Here is a 16696-nt window from a genome sequence, read left to right as displayed (position 1 = left end):
CTCACTGCGGCTGGCTTTGAACTTAGGATCCTCCTGCCTCAGCCTCCCAAGCCACGGCGATTACAGGCCCCGGGCCCACACTTTGGCGCTGTGCTGTTCTGGGTACCAGAGCGGGTGCGGCCGGAACGCAGTGTCGCCGCCGAGGCCGGCCCATCCGCGGCCGGCGGGAGGAGGGGGTGCGGGCGGGTCCCGGGAGGTTCCGGGAGGGCGCCCCGGGCACGCAGCCGCGTCGTCCGCAGTTTCGCTTTTGGCTCCCGCGCGGTGCTCCCGGCAGCGGCTCCCTCCGCGGCTCCCTCCGGGCTGAGCGAGCTCAAGACCCCGGCCCGCCCGCCCGCCGCGCCGCCTCCCTTCGCATCCGGCCGGACCCCTCGGCCCGACGGCCACGGTGAGCTCAGCGGCGCCTCCCCGGCCCTGGCGGCACCCCCGGGCGCTGCCCCGCGCGGGCGGGGTGCGCCCTACCCGGAAGCCCTGCCGCTCCAGACCTGCAGGCCGAGTCTGCGCCGGACTCCGAGGTGGGCCCTCCGGGCGCGGAGACCCCGGCTGGCCCTGTGGCCCATCCTCCCACTTTGGCAGGTCCTGAGCCCCGGGCTCCCTCCCACTGGCCAGGTGGCCTGTGTGGCTCAGGCCTGTTTTGCCCTCTGACCCCTGAAGTCTCAGCCCGAGACAGGTGGCTCAGGGAGCTGCTGGGGAGAAGGCCCAGGAGACACAGCCAGGATGGGGAGACTGCCTGGCCTTGCCATGGACCCCTCCGCCAAGTGCCCTGGAGGCGGAGGCTCCTGCTCCTTCCTCTTCCCTGGGAGCTCCTCAGACAGGAAGGTGCTACCCATTCGGGAACCCTAAGCCTTGTCGGGTTAATTGCTGTATGACCCTCAGCAGGTGGACTAGGGCTGCCTCCAACACAGGTAGCCCCAGTAGCCACAAAAGGACCGCGTGGATAGCTTGAATCCTGCTGAGGGTCATGAGTGATGGTCCTGCCTGGAGTACTCACGGCCCTGGAGAGCTGTAGACAAGCAGGGGACAGGGTGGATACTGTTTTGCTATGGGTTGAGTAGTGGTCAGGGGCAGGAGCTTTCTCCCAGCCACAAGGTCTCAGGACTAGTTCTGGAGGGACTGAGGTCCCAGGTTCTGAGGCATTCAAGCACAGACTCAACCAATACCCTTCTCAGGAGTATGCCTTCAGCCTTTGAGGGGTTGGTCCGGAGCGTGGTCCGGGAGCTGGACCACAGCAGGGAGCTCATCCCAGTGGACAGTCTTCAGAGCTCCACCAGCTACCAGCCTTACAGACTGCTGAGCAGGAAGTCCCCAAGCTCCTGGTTCTGGAGACCTCGCTATACCTGTGTCAACCTGTCAATCAAGGACATTCTGGAGCCTGATGCCCCAGAACCAGGTATCCAGGGAGAAGAAAGGAGTGGCCTGGCCACACCTGCCACCTGCTAGGCTCACCAGCTCTGGGCCTCTGGCCCTGTTTGCAGAGGGTTGGCCTTTTCAAAGGTCCCACTGCCTGGGGGTGGGACAGGACAGTAGCAGGTGGGACAGGCCCCATGCTCAGGTCTGGTCTTGCTTCAGAGTTGGAGCGTAGTGGCCCTTTCCACTTCTATGACGCTGTGGACGGCCAGCTGCAGGGCAGTGTGGAGTTGGGAGCCCTGGGACAAGGGAAGATCTCAGGTGGAGCTGCAGTGTCCGGCAGCTCCAGTGCCTCCATGAACGTGTGCACGCTGCGTGTGGACCCAAACACTTGGGAGATCATGCAACAGGAGAGGTGAGCTCTGGAGGGACTGAGGTCCCTGACCCTGTGCAGCCACACATATGGGGAGGCCACTGGGTCATGGACATCAGGAGAATCCCAAGGCCATGCCTGTGTGCCAGCAAGGAGAGTCTAAGAGGCAAGGGAGCGCTGTGGCCATGGTGGGCTGCCAGGGAAGGAGGCGGCACAGTCACCCAGACCTCAGTTGCAAGGACATATCATGAAGGCAGGGACCTGGGGATCAAACTGAGCCTCAGGCTCAGTGTAGAGGAGAGTAAAGGCTAGCGGGTGCCCCGGGGTCCCATGGGTCCACTTCTCCCTGCTGGACCTCATCCCTCCTCTTCACACCCACCTAGACACTGTTGGGAGTACCCAGGAAGGGTACCCATGCCTGGCATCTGCAGACTCCCAGATGCCCTTGCCACTTCACCCCACCCATCGTGGGGCAGTGGGGAGGCCAGTCTGTGGTGGACATACCCCAGTGAGCTTCCTGCAGGCGCCTGCGGCAGCCCGAACACAAGATCCTGCAGCAGCTGAGGAATCGCAGGGACAATGTGTATGTGGTGACGGAGGTGCTACAGACCCAGGAAGAGGTGAAGGTCACCCAAACCCGCAAGAAGGAGGGCTCGGGCCAGTTTGCACTGCCTGGAAACATGTGCCTTCAGGTGTGTGGCCGGCCCTCAGCCCATCTTGGCCTGACATGAACGCAGGGTGGCAGCAGGCAAGGTTTTGCCAAGAGCCCTGCAGGAGCAGTTCACAGCCCCACGCTTGACCCAGGGCTCCCCAAAGCCTGGGTTGGCTGACACCAGTAGCAAGTTTGTTACTAGCACCCAGCCCACACCACACCCCACGTCCCCACACCTAGGGCCCAGTCCTGCTATGTCTATTCGTCCCTCAGGGTGAGAGCCAGGGCCACCTGAGCCGGAAGAATACGGTCACCGTCCCCGCAGGCAGCACCCTTGCGTTTCGAGTGGCCCAACTCATCATTGGCTCTGACTGGGGTCAGTAGAGCTGGGGATGTCTCTGGGGCCCAGACGCCATGGAGAGGTGGAAGGCCTTGGGAGGGCCACCAGCTGCCTAGGGGCTGCTGCAGGCATCTGGCTGCTCAACCTCCCAGGGCTCTGGTGTGTGGAAGACTGAGGCAAGGCCTCACCTGGGGAGGGGGCCTATGCAGGAGGGGATCCTGGTGACCTCCTTCCCCTCTCTGCTCCCACCCATCGCCAGACATACTGTTCTTCCCGGATGAGAAGCAGAGGACCTTCCCACGGTCCCCCAAAGGTGAGCCCTGCCTGTCCAAAGGGAGAACCCTTCCTTTGCTATTAAGGCCTTCTCCTGTGTTCAGGGCCCGTGGTGCTGGACAGCCTCCCCAAAGGACAGGCTCCTCATATGCACACACAGGGGTCACATCCAGGTGTCACGGCCCTCTGTGGCCTCACACCTGCTCTGGGCTGCCAGTGTTGGGGATGGGGCCAGGGAGGAAGGCCTCAGCCCTCTTCGGCTCAGGGACCTACTCTGGCACTAAGCCATGCTGTCCTCCCTCCCCTGTCCTCACACCTCTGCCCAGGCCACAAACCTCCCCGAGGGGCAGGCAGCTCACCGAAGCAAGCCTTCAGACTCTCCTCCATGTTAGAGTCCATCCACGACCGCCTCAAGTTCCTGTCAGGTTTGTGAACTTTTGATACCTCTTGGACCCCTGGGGGCTCTCCTTCTGCTCCTGGGGTGTGCCCTTCCTGTCCAGGGCTCTCCAGGGCTCTCTGTCCCCATAGATGGGCCACTTGAAGAGTTGGTTGTCACTGAAGACTTCCAGGGCCTGCAGGCAGAGGTGCAGGCTGGCTCTGAGGAACTGGAGCACATGGAAAAGAACCTGAGACAGCAGCTGCTGGGGGCCCTGGGGAGGATCCTGAAGGACCCGCTGGCCCTGCAAGCTTTAGAGTCCTCAGTAAGTGGGCTGTGTGGGGGTGGAAGGGTCTGCCCAGCCAGCTCAGGCTCATGCACCCTGTCTGTGCCCCAGCTGGAGCAGGGCCTATGCTATGGCGGGCAAGTGGAGCAGCTGGACGGCCCAGCAGGTGCTGTCCTCGAGTGCCTGGTGCTCCCCTCCAGGATGCCTGTGCCAGAACTTGCCGCCCCTGTCTTCTACTTGTTGGGGGCGCTGACGGGTGAGTGACCTCTGGGGAGTAGATGTGGGACAGAGGGAAGGACTAGGTTCCCCACTAGGCCTCCCTGAGCCCCCTCTCAGACCATGTCTCTCCCCAGTGCTGAGTGAAACGCAGCGTGAGCTGCTGGCTGACTTGCTGGAGACAGGGACCCTGTTGGAGCAGCTCAAGCTGGTGAGAGGGCACAGCATGGGGGCTGGAATGGGCCCTGGGACACCTGTGAGGGCAGAGCATGCCCAGGGACTCAGGACTAGCTCTTCCACCCATAACCTCCTACCCTCCTGCAGGTGGAGCACCTCTTGCAGCAGAGCACCCCATGGCAGGAGCAGAAGGCTATGTCCTTGCCCCCTGGGCTCCTTGGGAGTAGCTGGGGCAAGGAGGCCCCAGGGTGGACCCTGTTGGAGGAATGTGGCCTGGTGCTGCAGGTGGGCGCCCCCCATGTGTGCTGGGAACCTCAGGCCCAGGGCCCCACGTGTGCGCTCTATGCCTCCCTGACCCTGCTGTCAGGGCTACATGAGGAGCCCCGTTAACCTGCACGCTGGGCAGCTCTCCAGCCAGGCACCCCCCTGCCAGCCCTAGGAAGGCTGAAAGCCCATTTAACTACAGGGCCAGCTCACTCAAAGGCCCAGGAGTTGGGAAAACTCAATAAATATGATGTACAAAGGAAAGAATGGTAACAGTTCTGTTTTTGAGGGTCCTGAGTCCTCAAAAAGATGGGTAGGATGGGGACCATGCCCAAACAGGACCAGAAGGCACATGTGGGCCAAATGCAGGTACCCCCCATGGTCTTGCTCCTGCCAGGGGAGGAGTTTGGACATGGCCACATCCCCAGCCTCCCCAGCCTGCTTGGTTGCCTGTGAAAGGAAAGCAGAGCAGTTTAGGGGAGTCAGTTCCACAGGGTGGTCTGTTCCTGAGGCACAGGGAATGGCTGCCTTGCTTTAGGGAACTTGGGGTACCTTGCTGACAGGAGCAGGCCCCTTCTCAGCCCATAGGCTGGGACACAGGGATGCAGCTGTGGCTAAGGCCCAAGAGACCCAGGACTCCTGGGACCACAAGGAAGGTCCTGGAGAGGTAAGGGTGACTTGTCCTAAAGAAACACCTTTGCTCATAGGTAGGAATCTCTGCAGGTTGGAGGCCTCCGAGTCCTCATGTTCAGATCCCTGGGAATTCAGCAGGTCTCAGAGCACAGGCAGGGGATTCTTCCCAGGGGATCAGCAGCCCATGGCATCCATGTCTAGAGTGAAATGTGTGGTTGATGTGGCCAGGTACTATGGGTGCCCCGGGACCTGGGATGCCAGGTGAGTGTCTTTATGGCAGGTCCACAGTCCGCAGCACAGCACAGGCCTGTGATTCCAGCAACTTGGAGGCTGAGGCAGGGGGATCACAAGTTCCAAGCCAGCCTCAGCAACTTAAGTAGCTGGGGGTGTGGTTCAGTGGTGAAGCACCCCTGAGTTCAACCCCCAGTACCAAAAACAAATAAATAAATACAGCCTGGCTAGCCTCTGGCAGGGCCTTATGTGAAAAGGGGAGAGGGTGTACATGTGTCAGGGTGCAGCTGTCCCCTGGCCCTCTAAGCCCAACACCCAGGTGGAAGATTAACCATGAGTGGACTTTTCTGTGGGTGAAGGGGATGGGTCCCCTGGAGGGCTGGAGCTGAGGCGCCCTCACAGAGGGCCCAAGCCACCTGGCCACCTGCAGCTTCCCTGGAATTGTAACAAAGTCCCAGGGCGAGTCACACTTCCAGAGGCTCTGGGTACTTCACCTGAACCTCACACCACACCAGGGAGTACGCATGGCTGCCAGCTCCTGGGCCAGGGCCATGGCAGACAGGTGGACCCAGGTCTACAACAGGCAGACGCTTGGGCAAGACAGCCTGGCTCCGAGCAGCTTGCAAAGGGGTGTGGGCTGTCCAAGTACCACAGGTAGGGTGGTGGGTGCTGTCTTCTCACCACGGCTGCTTCCCCGTCGGAGCCCCGACCTGAGGGTGGGCTGGGCAGCACCGTAGGGCTTGCCCATGGACACGCTGTGCTCCGGGGTGCAGATAAGCCTGTGCTTGGAGGGAGAGTGTCACATGCCCCTCCTGGGGTCTGTTCCTGGGTTGCAAGGAAGGTGGGGAGGCCAGGCTTGCTTTGGGGGGCACTGTTCCTGAGGGGATCCATTTGGCTTTTGTTCTGACACTCACCCTGTACATGGCTGACCAGCTTGAAAGCTCCTGGAGGCCAGCATGGATGTCCACAGCTCCCACACAGACGCTTTTCCTTCCCTCCCTCTCAGTCACCAGATCTGGCGCCTCCCAGGCTCTCCGGCCTTTCCTTTGACACATCTCTTGCATGTGATCCCTTTCAGCATCTGCTCTGGAGGATCCAAATTGATTCACTGACCCTCGCCCCTGGGTCTACAAAGACTCACTCACACATTGGCCTGACCCTACAACGCAGCCTGCGAGATTCATCTACAGAGACCCTGAGGCCAGTCCCAAGAGCGCTGGCCCCAGGGCTTCCCTGGGCGGGGCCAGTGGCTCTGCCATCTGGCTGCACTGGCTTTGCCTGCTCCTTAGCTCTCCTGCTGGCACTCTCAGTCAGACCCACCCCTGTGAGCCGCGTGTTTATTGTCCTATGGGTGGAGTGGAGCCAGGGAGCTGGGGAGAGGGCAGGACCCCATCCCTGTCCCTGAGGGAAAGACACCTGCGTGTGTGAGTCTCTCTGAGGAAGAAGGTTCCCTCAGCCCATAAGGGTAATCCCCCTGTGCTGTCCTCAGGATGGGTCATCAGGGGAGCCTTCCAGAGAAGCCCACTGTCAGGTGGGGTAGGGGTGGGTGGCCCCTGGAGGTGGACAGCAGGTGTGGGCAGGAGGGCAGAGAGGACATAAACCAGGACAGCAATCAGGAATAGGGACAGGGTAAGGAGGGGGTGATGACTGCTGGCAGGGCTGGTCGGCTGTGGCGGGCGGAAGGCAGAGTCCAGGAAGGGGCAGGACAGCCTGTGGTGTGTGGCTCCATAGTGTCCCTACCAGACCCCCATTTAAGACCCCCTCTAGGCCAGATGCCAAGCCAAAGTTTGGACAGGGCACACTCCAGGGGACCAGGAAAATAGGCCTGGCAGGGGACAGATGGACCCAGGGATTCGAGAGGGGAGGAGCTCAGGGTGAAATGGTACCAGCTGTCCCTCTCTGTCACGTGGTGATCTCTGGAGAAGAGTCCCAGAGCAAGGGGATGGCGTCCAGCTCCAGGCCCAGGGTACCCTTTGCAGATCTGCCATCGTGGGGACTGAGGATGGTGTGGGTCAGTGCCCCCGTCAGACGCTGGTCCGAGGGCCCTAGCTTGAGCTCAGTGGGTTCCCGAGCTGCCCCAGCGGCCTGCGAGGCTCCTACGCTGGAACGGGCTGTCGTCGTAGAGAGGCGCGGGCTGAACTGAGCGGGCGCGACGCCAAGGGAGGCGCAGGAAGCGAGGACCGCGTCGTCGGTCCTGCGAACGGGTCAGCAGCGCCACCTGCTGGGCAGACACGAGCGCCGCCGCGGCCACCGCCGGCTCGGGGTCGCTCCGCAGCTGCCCTAGGTCTGTGCACACACACGGTTCAGGGAGGGAGGGAAGGTCACTCGGGATGCCAGCGTCAGAGCCCTGGCCCTCCAGCATCCCCCCGGTCCTAGCACCCGCCACCCCTTCAGGACCTCACGCTCTGACATGCTGAGTCCTCACCCTGGAACACGGAATCCAGCAGCTCCTGGCTGACTCCTCTGGGACTTGCGTGATAAATCAGGAAGCCTGGAGCAAAGCAAACCCCGAGTTCCGGCTGCATGTCCCAGAGGGGAGGGAAGGGTCCAGTTCATAGAGCCCTGGGTGAGATGGCCTACCCAGGACTACCTTACCTACAAGCACAGTGGCAGCGTGCCGCAGTGGGTCCTGAGGACTCCGCAGATAGCCCTGGGTCTGGCTCAGGAAGCTGGGCAGGTGGTTGGGGTATAGCTGAACCTGGGAACAGAAGGGTTTGTTGCAGGAAGGAGGGCCAAAACTGCAGAGGTGAATCTTGGGGTTGGGAGCCCGAGAGCTGGGCAATATGGAGCAAGGTCGTGCACCTGCCCCACCAGGAGCATGAGGGACCACACCCCCTCACCATCACCGTGCTTCCTCTACCTACCAGGCGCCGGCAGACACGGCTTAGAGCCTCAGGACTGTCATAGTGGGCCACAGTGACCATCTCCTCCAGCAGGCCCCAGCGAAGAGCCTGGTCACAGCGGGCCAGCGTCCACTCCGAGCTCTGGCATAGGGAAAGGGAGCAGGGTTAGGGACCCAGGAAGTGGCACGAGGTAGAGGGGAAAGGGTTGTGACCAGGAGCGTTGGAAGAGCCCAAGGCAGGGGATTGAGTACAGCAGCCCAGGGGAAGATTAGGAACCTGGGAGCCCATGAGGTCACTGTGGGTGTCCCTGACCTAACCTGAGGCAACAGCGTGGGAGTAGGGAGACACAATTGGATGAGATAGGGATGGGACGGAGGGGCAGCTGACCTCAGCAGCGTCCCGACTGGGGTCGTGAAGGCGCAACAGCAGCGGCACGAGACTCTGTAGTATGAGCTTCCGCAGGGGACCGCGGAGCCCCACACGGAGCCCACTCTGGCCCTGTCGCACCAACGTCCCCAGGAGCCCGACAGCCGAGGCGCGGACTGAGTCCCGGGCCTGCATGGGAGGACACAGTCAGGCGGATGGAGAGGGAGAAGGGTTCAAGAGTGAGGGGGTGGTCAGGTGGAGCGAGGAAGGAGAGGGTCTGGGGGCGCTGACTGGGGTGCCTCTGGAGTCAGGGCGGCGGGGAGCGTGCAGAGAGCCTGGGGGAGGGGCGGAGACTGCAGGCGGGACGGGGCCTGAGGGCGGGTTGATGGAGGAGGCGGGGCCTTGCTCACGTCGTCCAGCAGCGGCGGGAGGCGTAGCCGGAGCTCCCGGCTCAGCAGCCGCACCGGAGCTCGCCTTTGCATCAGTAGCCTCCGCAGTGCACCCAGCGCTGCACCCACGAGCCGCGCGTCGCCCTCGCCCAGTGCGCCCAAGAGTGCCGGCAGCAGCGTGCCCACATGCCGCACCTGCAGAGACAGGGACTAGTGGCCAACCCCTGGCAGACCTGTCCTGGCCCCGCCCTGACCCTGTCCTCACCTTCCCTTGATTCAGGGCAAGGTGGCCGAGGCCTAGCAGGCCCAGCCAACGCACTGTGGGCTCAGAGTCGCCCTGCCAGGTTCGAAGCCGCTCTAAGATGACGTCCTCCCGCAGTAGCCGTGCGGTGGGCCGGCTTTGCAACAGCTAGGGAAGGGACACACAGTCAGCAAGGCTCTCAGCCCCCGTGCAGGCCGGTGCTCCTTAGGGTTCACGTAACCATCATCCCTCACCGCCCTTCTGGAAGAGGACTCACCCCTGTGAAAAAGGCCATAGCGGTGAGGCGCTGCGGGTCGTTGGCACTGCGTAGCCGGGGAAGCAAATCTGCGAAGAGGCCTCGAAGGTGGTGGTCGGCGTGTGCCACCATGGCACTGAGGGTGGGGTAAATGGGAGGTCTCCCTCCACTTGGGGCCTCACCCACCCTCCTTATACCCCTGCCTTGAACCGGGCCAACAGGAAGCCTCCTCCTGGTGTGCAGTCCTGAGGCCCCTCCTCACCTGGCCAGCAGCAGGACACCCTCTAGGTGTGTGTGGGCTCCCACCAGTCTCCTCCAGCCTCCCGCTTGCTCCATGCAGGTGACCACCATGCGACCACCATCCCCGGTGAGCAGGGCCTTCAAGGCCTCCACCGCACAGCTGGAGGTAGGGGCAGCAGGTCAGTGGACAGTGAGGGCCAAGGAGGTGCTGAGCATCCCACTTACCTCAGTGTCTCTCCTCACCTGGCATGGCTGTGTGGAGGCCCTCGGTGGGACGGGGCCCAAACCTTAGGGCTGTCAGGAGAGCGTGCCCCGTGAGCCAGTTCATGTAGCTGTGTGACCAGCGCAAGCAGCAGGTGTGGGTAAAATCCTCGCGTGGCTCCCACACAGCCGGACACTGCCAACATCTCCCCAAGAGCCCGCGTGGCCTGTGGAGCAAGTGGTCCCCCAGGCTTGAGCAGTGCCCAGGACCGTATCAGGCACCAGGGAGGAGGGTGCTCCGCAGACAGGACGAGGACAAAGCCTAGGACACCCATGTGATATTCTGCAAGATATCCGTGACTCAAGTGGGAACCTGTGGGCTGACTCACAGCCAGGGCAGCCAGACTGGCCTCCTGCTGGTGCCGGTGGAGCTACTCACCGCCAGCGCCTCGGGCTCGGGCCCTGCTGCTCCCTTCAGCGCCCACAGCAGTTGCACCAGCACCTGTCCGTTCACGCGCTGGTTCCGGCTGAGGCTGCGCCACAGTTCTGCCGCTGCCCTGGGGGCACAGGGTGACAGGATGTGAGACAAAGATTGGGTGCAGGGCCAGTGCTGAGTGGCTGCGGGAGGTCCTCAGGCTGGGGCCAGGGAGGGGAGAGTAAACCATCCCTTGCCCTCCCAAAGAAACAAAATAAGCCACAACGACTTTGGGGTTGGGATGCACTTTGGAGCCCTGTTGGGCATGACAGTGAAACACACCTGGTTCTTTCTATTTACACAATAGCTCATAGAGAATAAAACCAAAGATGATTTCTCCTGGAGCAAATTAAACCAATAACTAGAGGCATCCCTGAGCCGAAGCCACTCTGCTTGCTCACCCACCCCAGAGCACAACACCAGGTATTTCGTGGAACAACCCTCGATCCTCAGGAGAGACAAGGTGACCCCATGAAGGACTTCCATCATCTGGGATCCCAAGACAGAAGGGCAGTGGGATTTCACAGAATGGTAAGGTGGAATGGATGGAAAGCAGCAGGGGAGGGAATTCCAAGGCTCTGTTCCCTTACAGCCTGCCTATTGCAGAGCCGGATGGCCAAGCAGGAAGGGGGAAGGAAGCTGCGTGGGGCCGCAGGGGAGCATTCGGATCAGGTTACCGATCTGGAGGCAGCGACCGTGGCAGCAGCGCCCACACCACATCCTGCGCATGCTCCAGGGCCAGTGCGCTCAGTACCCGCAGGGCCAACCGCCGCGGCCTCCCCTCGGCCAAGCTGGGCACTTGTGCCAGCAGCCCACGCACCAGGGCATGCACCTGGGTGGAGGGGGCAGGTGTCAGTGGCCAGAACTCCACTCTTCACTGAGACCCTCTTGCCAACACCCCACCCCCAACCAGCAGAAACAGCCTGAAGGGGGCATGGGTGCCAGGCTGCAGGCTCCAACACCCCAGTGTGAGTAGGGAGGGAGTGGGGGCTGACCTGCTCTCCCAGTTGTGCCCCATGGGCCTCCAAGGCTGAGGACAGGGTGAGTGCTGTGGCCTGGGTCCCTGCAAAGCCAGCCTCTTCCAAGCAGGCAGCCGTGTAGAGCGCAAGGTCAGAGAGAGCACCCTCCTCCCAGGAACTCTGGAAGGCCTAGGGCAGGGTGGGGGGTGTATGCAGTCTCCAATCCTCTCCCAGCTCTCCTCCCCAGCCTCCAAGCTTGGCTGTGGAACCCTGAGCCCCTGTATTGCTCCTCAGCCCATTTTATCCTGGAGCACCTTCCCCAGTTACAGCACCGCTTTCCATCTAGTGTCTGGGTGACCTGGAAGAGGAGCTGTGCTCCCCAGTGGTCCCCACAGTGCCCGATCCCTCAGCACTCACCTGCTGGGGCCCCTCTGGGGCTGGCTCCTGGGCACTGTGTGGGGAGCAGGGCTCACGGCCAGCTCTGGGGTCAGTGGTCCCACTTCCAGGCTCAGCTTCAGAATCAGTGGGTACCTGGTCCTGCAGCTCAGCCTGAGATCCAAGCTCCTGGGACTCAGGCTGAGGGCCTGTGGAAGGGGGTCCCAGAGGCTGCCTCTGGCCGGACCGTATTCCTTCAGCTAGAGCTGTCAGGGTTAGGGTCCCCATGGGGTGCCCCCAGTCAAGTCCCCACATGCCCCCAGCCATAGTACCCGACTGGCAGCACTTGCTACTGCTCCTCCCAGGAAATCCTGTCCAAGCTTGACCTAGAAGCAGGCCCCGGGCGGGCCCACAGACAGGTGTGGTGTGTCGTGGCGCGTGCGTGTATGCATGCATGAGCATGTGCCTGGGGTGGCTGGGGAAACGCCGAGCTGCTTGGCTTGTGAAGGGCTCCCTTGCTGGAGGAGAGCAGCCAGCCTGAAGCCTGGGTGTCTGTCATCTAGCTCTGCCCACCGGGGCCCTAGGAGACCATGGATCCAGAAAGAATAGAGAAGGATCCTTAACCCCAACGTCTGACCCCTCTTGCCAGGGTAGCTGAAGACATCCCTGGTGAGGTCCCAGAAGGGTCGGGCCTGGGCTGGTCTGTTGCATTCCAACCTAGTCAAGCATCTGGGTATAGGCACTGATGGGTGCTGTCACCATCTGAGGTTGGGGAGAGTTTGCTCCCTGCTACGGAGCAGAGGAGATAGGAGAAGTTGCAGCCTCTTGCCCACCACCGTTGGGATGGGCCCTTCTGGGTCCTGGCTAGTTCTGACATAGTGACCCCTGGGCTGGCTCCTAGGAGTACAGGGCTGAGATCACTAGTGCCTTGGGTGCCTGGGTGTCATTTGTGCTACCCAGGGTATGAGTCCATACTTCTCTCCAGGCTCATGCTTCTCAGAACTGGCCTGATAAGGCCTTTGCCCTAAATCCCTACCCTCCATCTTCACCCAATCACACAGTGGGTGCTGCCCAACCCAGAGCCAGGGGAGCCGGATAAGCTGGTCTGGCAGAGTGCCTGGGCAGGTGGCAGTGCTCCCGGAAGAACCCCAGATGGTTCGGCATTCTCCCCATTCCCTCACTGGCCTGTGTACCTCAAGCAGCCGGATGGGAGAGGCCCAGGCCCCGTGCCCTGCTGTCAAGCCTGGAGCACCCCTCCCAAACAGTTTTGAGGTCACCAACCTGCTGAGCAGAGGCAAGACTAGCCCCCACAGAGCTTCAGCTTTGCCCCTCCTCCTTCCCCTTTCCCAGCTGCTGTCAGGAGTTGACGTCCCAAGGCAGAGACCCTGGCTGGTCTGTGACACTTGCTAGGATCATGCAATAGCAGGGGACACCTGGGTTCTCCTTGGCTTGGGAGGCTTGAGACACCCCTACTGCTTCTGAGCCCAGGGACAGTGACCTCAGCAGGTGTGGGAGACAGAGCCATGCTTGGACTGTCTGATGCCCCTCTCCCCCATCTGCCCTCTGGCAGGAAAGGTCTTCCACAGTAACTCCTCCAACTTTGAGGTAGACACCAAAGCCCTCCCTCTCCTGGCCTGAGGCTCCAGCCTCAGCTCCGGTCCAGCCCCTGAGCCTGGGGTGCTCCAGGTGACCTCCACATTCCTGACTCCAGCCCAGCCCCCAGACCAAGAGACAAGCAGGCTGAATGAATAAATGACACGTGACAAGTTGTAGGGACAATGAAAGAGTCATGTTGTTTCCAGGCAGCACTCCCCCCCACCGCCAGGGATTCTCACAGGAGGCCTCCAGCACTCAGACTGTCCACCAGGGCCCGAAGCTTTTCAGAGAGAGCAACCTGCGGGAGACAGGAGGGGGCTGGCAGGTGGATGGTGGAGGGTGGGGTGTACGTACACAGGGCTGCCCACCCACAGGCCTTCTGCCCACCTGGTACACTGCAGGGCTCTGCAGCCGTCTGTGCGCAGGGCTGAGGCGGCTAAGGGACTGCTGGGCAAAGGCTCTGGACTCTGACAGGGACGGGAGCGGCTCACACAGCTGCAGGAGAGGGGTAGAAGCAGGGCTTGAGCGTGGCTGGGGGTCGGGTCTCAGCTGGACTCAAAGTGTGAGGAGCAGTCACCTCTCCCAGGCGCAGCCAGAGTCGCAACAGGGGCTCCACCTGGGCGGGCCTCACGGTGCAGGGCTCTTGAGCCCCTCGAGGCCAAACCCTCAGCTCCTGCCCAGCCTGGGGCGGTGGCTCTTCTGCCAACTGAAGCAGGTCCATCAACAGAGACCCTGTGTGGGTGGGGGGCAAGAATAACAAACGTGTGGTGGGGATCTGGGGCCTTGAAGAAGAGCCCCAGGGACAGGAAGGGGCTCACCATCAGAGCCCAGGAGCCGGAAAGCAGCCTTGCTCCCTGGCAATGTCTGTTTCTCAGGGTCCTCGGTCAGCTTCATTCGAGGTTGACCTCCCACAGATACCAGCTGCAGGGAGACAGTGTTGGGATAGCTGGACCCCTGTCCTCTACCTGCCACAATCTCCTGGACCCACCCAACCTTGGCCCAGACACTGTCCCCACCTTGTAGACGCAGCCAAGGGAAGGCTGTTGGGGACAGGTGACCACACTGGTGCCAATGCCAATGACGTTTACCTCACTGCCCTGGGGGGGAGAGGTAGAAATGAGCCCAGCCAGGACCTATAGGGTTACAGGACCCTTCAGATCACCCTCCATCTACCCACTTCCACCCCACCTCCTGGGCCAATCGGGCCAGCTCTTCCTCATCAATATTGTTGCTGACAGCGATGGGGACAGCCTCCAGCCAGGGCACCTGGAACCTGTGTGTGATGGGATTTGGGGACAGCCCCTTAGACCTTCCCGATTTACCTGGGCCTCCCTCCCACCCCCACTCAGTCACATTCACATTGGTCCTTAGCTTCAGAGACCCTGGTAGACCCACCCCATGCCTCCCTTCCAGGGCCTGCTCTATTGCCCCTAAAACAAGACCCAAAGCCTTCGCTGTGGGGAAAAAAACACTCTTCCTCCCTGCCTCTACACCCCATCTCCCAGCTCCCCACAGGGCCTCCTACAAGGCATGCCCCCTGGCGGGGGACTCACTGGGCAGCAGTGGTCCGGAAGACCCTGCGGATCTCCTGAGCCTGCTGAAGTAGGTCACCACTGTCCAGCCTCACACCCACTGCCCTGTAGCCCAGCTCCCCCAGTGCCAGGGCTACTGCCAGGAAGTTAGGAAGACCACTCCTGCAGGCATAAACAAAGGGTTAGGGGCTGCAGCTGCTCTGCCAGGCCAACCCCTGGGGAAAGCCTGCAGCTTACCTCCGCACACTGTAGGTGTCTAAGAGGCCCTGGAAGGCCCGGGGAAAGGCCAGAGCATAGGCCACAAAAGCTGCCTGCTCCCCCAGGTGGGGCTCTTGCAACCCCAGCCCCAGGTGTGCACACACTCGCTCCAGCCACAACTTTACACTGGCAACCAGGTCCACCCTGGGGCCTTTGCCAGCAGCTGGAGCCAACATCTGCAGAAACAGGTCAGTGAAGGTCAGACCCTGTGGGCAGTGTGAGCTCGGGAGTGGTGATACACCCTGCCCTGAGGGCAAAGGTAACGCCACCAGTGTGCCAGCTTCCTGAGGTGGCATCTGTGTATAAGCAGCTGGGCCCAGCCCACCCCTACAGGGACAAGGGTTGGTCTTGAGGTTTGCCCTCTGAAGTACAGCAGGGTTAAGAAGAGGTACTGACCGGGTCAGGGGGCACCTCATTGCCTGAAAATGAAGTGATGAAGGAGTGGGCCAGGGTTCCAGCTATCGGCACACCCCGAAGCTGCCCAGCAAGTACGTTGCTGCTGCTGTCAAACCCTGGGCAGAGAAGTCAGGCAGGCTTGTGGGCTCTGGGCTGTGGTGGGGCTTGCTCCTTCCCAGCCCTGGCCTTCCCCATTCTCACCGCCCAGGTAGCTGTAGGTGGAGGCCGTGAGACCCCCATCTGGGCCCTGAGCACGCCGCAGGCCAAGCTCCAGCAGTCGCTTATCTGGCCCTGCAATCAGGCGAAGCCGGGCTGCGTTGGTGGCGACCAGACTGTGGCAAGTGACAGGCCAGGGAACCCGAGTGAGGATTAGGAAGCTACCCAAGTAGGCTGGAGTTCCCATCCAGAGCTCCACCTCAGCCCTCCCACTGTCCCTCCTGGAGGCCAGCCCTCCAAGGATCCCAGTCCAGCGCTCCATCCAAGGGGCTAGGCCTATTGGGGCTTCCCACGAAGACTCAGGTCCCACCTGGCATAGCTGACCAGGCAGAGGAGCGGCGTCTCCAGCAGCTGCACCAGAAGGAGCGGCCCTGAGACCTGAAGGAGCGGAACCTGCGGGGACGCTAGTCAACTCCATTTGGCCGACGCACCTCCGGTCACCCCCTCCACCCCTCCACCCGCACTCACGCCTGGGAAAGCAAGAGAGCCCTCAGGAAGGGCTCGCACGGTCACCCCGGAGCAGTCAAGGGCCCGAAGGTGCTTGAAGAACGCAGGGTCCGTGTCTGGGGGCAGCATCGAGGCCAGGAACTGCACGTCTGAAGAGGACAGAGGCACTTGTGCAGTACGGGGTCTCGCGGGGTTGTGGAGGGGCGTGGGGCTTCTGGTGGGAAGGGGACTGTCCCGTAGGGTCGCGTGGGCCTCGCGGCTACCTGCGTCCAGAAGACGGAAGGTGCGCAGAAAGCGCATGCAGTCGCGCAAGCCCGCGGCCAGGGCGAAGGAACCGCCGAATGGGCAGCGGCGGAAGAAAAGCTCGAACTCGGCGGGGTCGAGCGCCCGGCCTGCCCGCCAGTAGCCCAGCGCCATGGTGGCCTGGTAATAGTCGGTGAGCAGAGGCCGAGCCGCCGCGCGCCCCTCGGCGTCCCACTCCGCCGCCATCCTGCTCCGCTGAGCTAGTGACACGCCCCGCCTAACCCCAGCCCCATGACCCCGCGCCTTCCCCACCCCGCAAAACCAGCCGGCGGCCACAAAGCTTGTGGAATCTGGACGGGGCGGGGACTTGTCTGTTGCTCGCCCCTCTCGGAACCCAATCCAGAGCCGGCCTCTGGACTAAGGGGCGGGCCCTCCAGCAGTCATCTCTCCCGTGGCGGGTAGCGACTTGCAGGAAGGCAAGAACTTGCCAGGAAGTGG

General features: G+C 62.1%; 3 protein-coding genes across 4 annotated transcripts; 1 reads left to right on the top strand and 2 right to left on the bottom strand.

Moving 5' to 3' along the window:
• Positions 1 to 273: 273 nt before the first annotated feature.
• Positions 274 to 4568, top strand: Gsdmd (gasdermin D). The gene is made up of 11 exons (XM_027950985.2): positions 274 to 385; positions 1167 to 1387; positions 1567 to 1759; positions 2241 to 2409; positions 2643 to 2745; positions 2969 to 3022; positions 3309 to 3407; positions 3511 to 3683; positions 3756 to 3900; positions 3998 to 4071; positions 4185 to 4568. Exons 2-11 carry the CDS (start codon positions 1171 to 1173, stop codon positions 4425 to 4427), a joined length of 1470 nt encoding a protein of 489 aa, XP_027806786.2. The 5' UTR covers positions 274 to 385; positions 1167 to 1170; the 3' UTR covers positions 4428 to 4568.
• A 1920-nt stretch (positions 4569 to 6488) lies between these two features.
• Positions 6489 to 11837, bottom strand: Mroh6 (maestro heat like repeat family member 6). The gene is made up of 14 exons (XM_027950899.3): positions 11553 to 11837; positions 11172 to 11324; positions 10854 to 11008; positions 10141 to 10258; positions 9744 to 9928; positions 9523 to 9660; positions 9282 to 9396; positions 9029 to 9172; positions 8785 to 8958; positions 8396 to 8563; positions 8030 to 8149; positions 7761 to 7863; positions 7591 to 7656; positions 6489 to 7451 (listed from the first exon to the last, which is right to left on the bottom strand). Exons 1-14 carry the CDS (start codon positions 11835 to 11837, stop codon positions 7222 to 7224), a joined length of 2154 nt encoding a protein of 717 aa, XP_027806700.2. The 3' UTR covers positions 6489 to 7221.
• A 1440-nt stretch (positions 11838 to 13277) lies between these two features.
• On the bottom strand, positions 13278 to 16652 carry Naprt (nicotinate phosphoribosyltransferase). 2 transcript variants are annotated; one of them, XM_027950956.3, is made up of 13 exons: positions 16219 to 16652; positions 15977 to 16104; positions 15819 to 15901; positions 15494 to 15624; positions 15293 to 15408; positions 14876 to 15072; positions 14660 to 14800; positions 14295 to 14379; positions 14123 to 14203; positions 13925 to 14027; positions 13723 to 13838; positions 13494 to 13601; positions 13278 to 13404 (listed from the first exon to the last, which is right to left on the bottom strand). In XM_027950956.3, the coding sequence occupies exons 1-13, from the start codon at positions 16442 to 16444 to the stop codon at positions 13342 to 13344; spliced, it is 1578 nt and encodes a 525-aa protein (XP_027806757.1). In that variant the 5' UTR covers positions 16445 to 16652; the 3' UTR covers positions 13278 to 13341. The 2 variants fall into 2 exon arrangements, with proteins under 2 accessions (XP_027806757.1, XP_027806747.1); XM_027950946.3 differs by having other exon boundaries at positions 13684 to 13838; positions 16219 to 16649.
• Positions 16653 to 16696: the final 44 nt, after the last annotated feature.

This window comes from Marmota flaviventris, chromosome 15 (assembly GCF_047511675.1).
Source record: "Marmota flaviventris isolate mMarFla1 chromosome 15, mMarFla1.hap1, whole genome shotgun sequence".
NCBI lineage: Eukaryota > Metazoa > Chordata > Mammalia > Rodentia > Sciuridae > Marmota > Marmota flaviventris.
This window is presented reverse-complemented; position numbering and strand designations above follow the sequence as displayed.

Bases quoted from the DNA above. Each gene is read 5' to 3' on its own strand.
- Mroh6 (XM_027950899.3), bottom strand. From the start codon at position 11,837: ATGGCTGGGGGCATGTGGGGACTTGACTGGGGGCACCCCATGGGGACC. The intron at 11,009-11,171 runs GTCAGCCCCCAC...CCCTCCACCCAG, and splicing joins GGGCACAACTGGGAGAGCAG to GTGCATGCCCTGGTGCGTGG. The intron at 9,173-9,281 runs GTGAGTCCTCTT...TCCCTTCCCTAG, and splicing joins CTATGGCCTTTTTCACAGGG to CTGTTGCAAAGCCGGCCCAC.
- Naprt (XM_027950946.3), bottom strand. From the start codon at position 16,444: ATGGCGGCGGAGTGGGACGCCGAGGGGCGCGCGGCGGCTCGGCCTCTG. The intron at 14,028-14,122 runs GTGGGGACAGTG...GTCTCCCTGCAG, and splicing joins CCCTTGGCTGCGTCTACAAG to CTGGTATCTGTGGGAGGTCA. The intron at 13,405-13,493 runs GTGGGCAGAAGG...TGTCTCCCGCAG, and splicing joins AGAGCCCTGCAGTGTACCAG to GTTGCTCTCTCTGAAAAGCT.
- Gsdmd (XM_027950985.2), top strand. From the start codon at position 1,171: ATGCCTTCAGCCTTTGAGGGGTTGGTCCGGAGCGTGGTCCGGGAGCTG. The intron at 2,410-2,642 runs GTGTGTGGCCGG...TTCGTCCCTCAG, and splicing joins CTGGAAACATGTGCCTTCAG to GGTGAGAGCCAGGGCCACCT. The intron at 3,408-3,510 runs GTTTGTGAACTT...CTGTCCCCATAG, and splicing joins CCGCCTCAAGTTCCTGTCAG to ATGGGCCACTTGAAGAGTTG.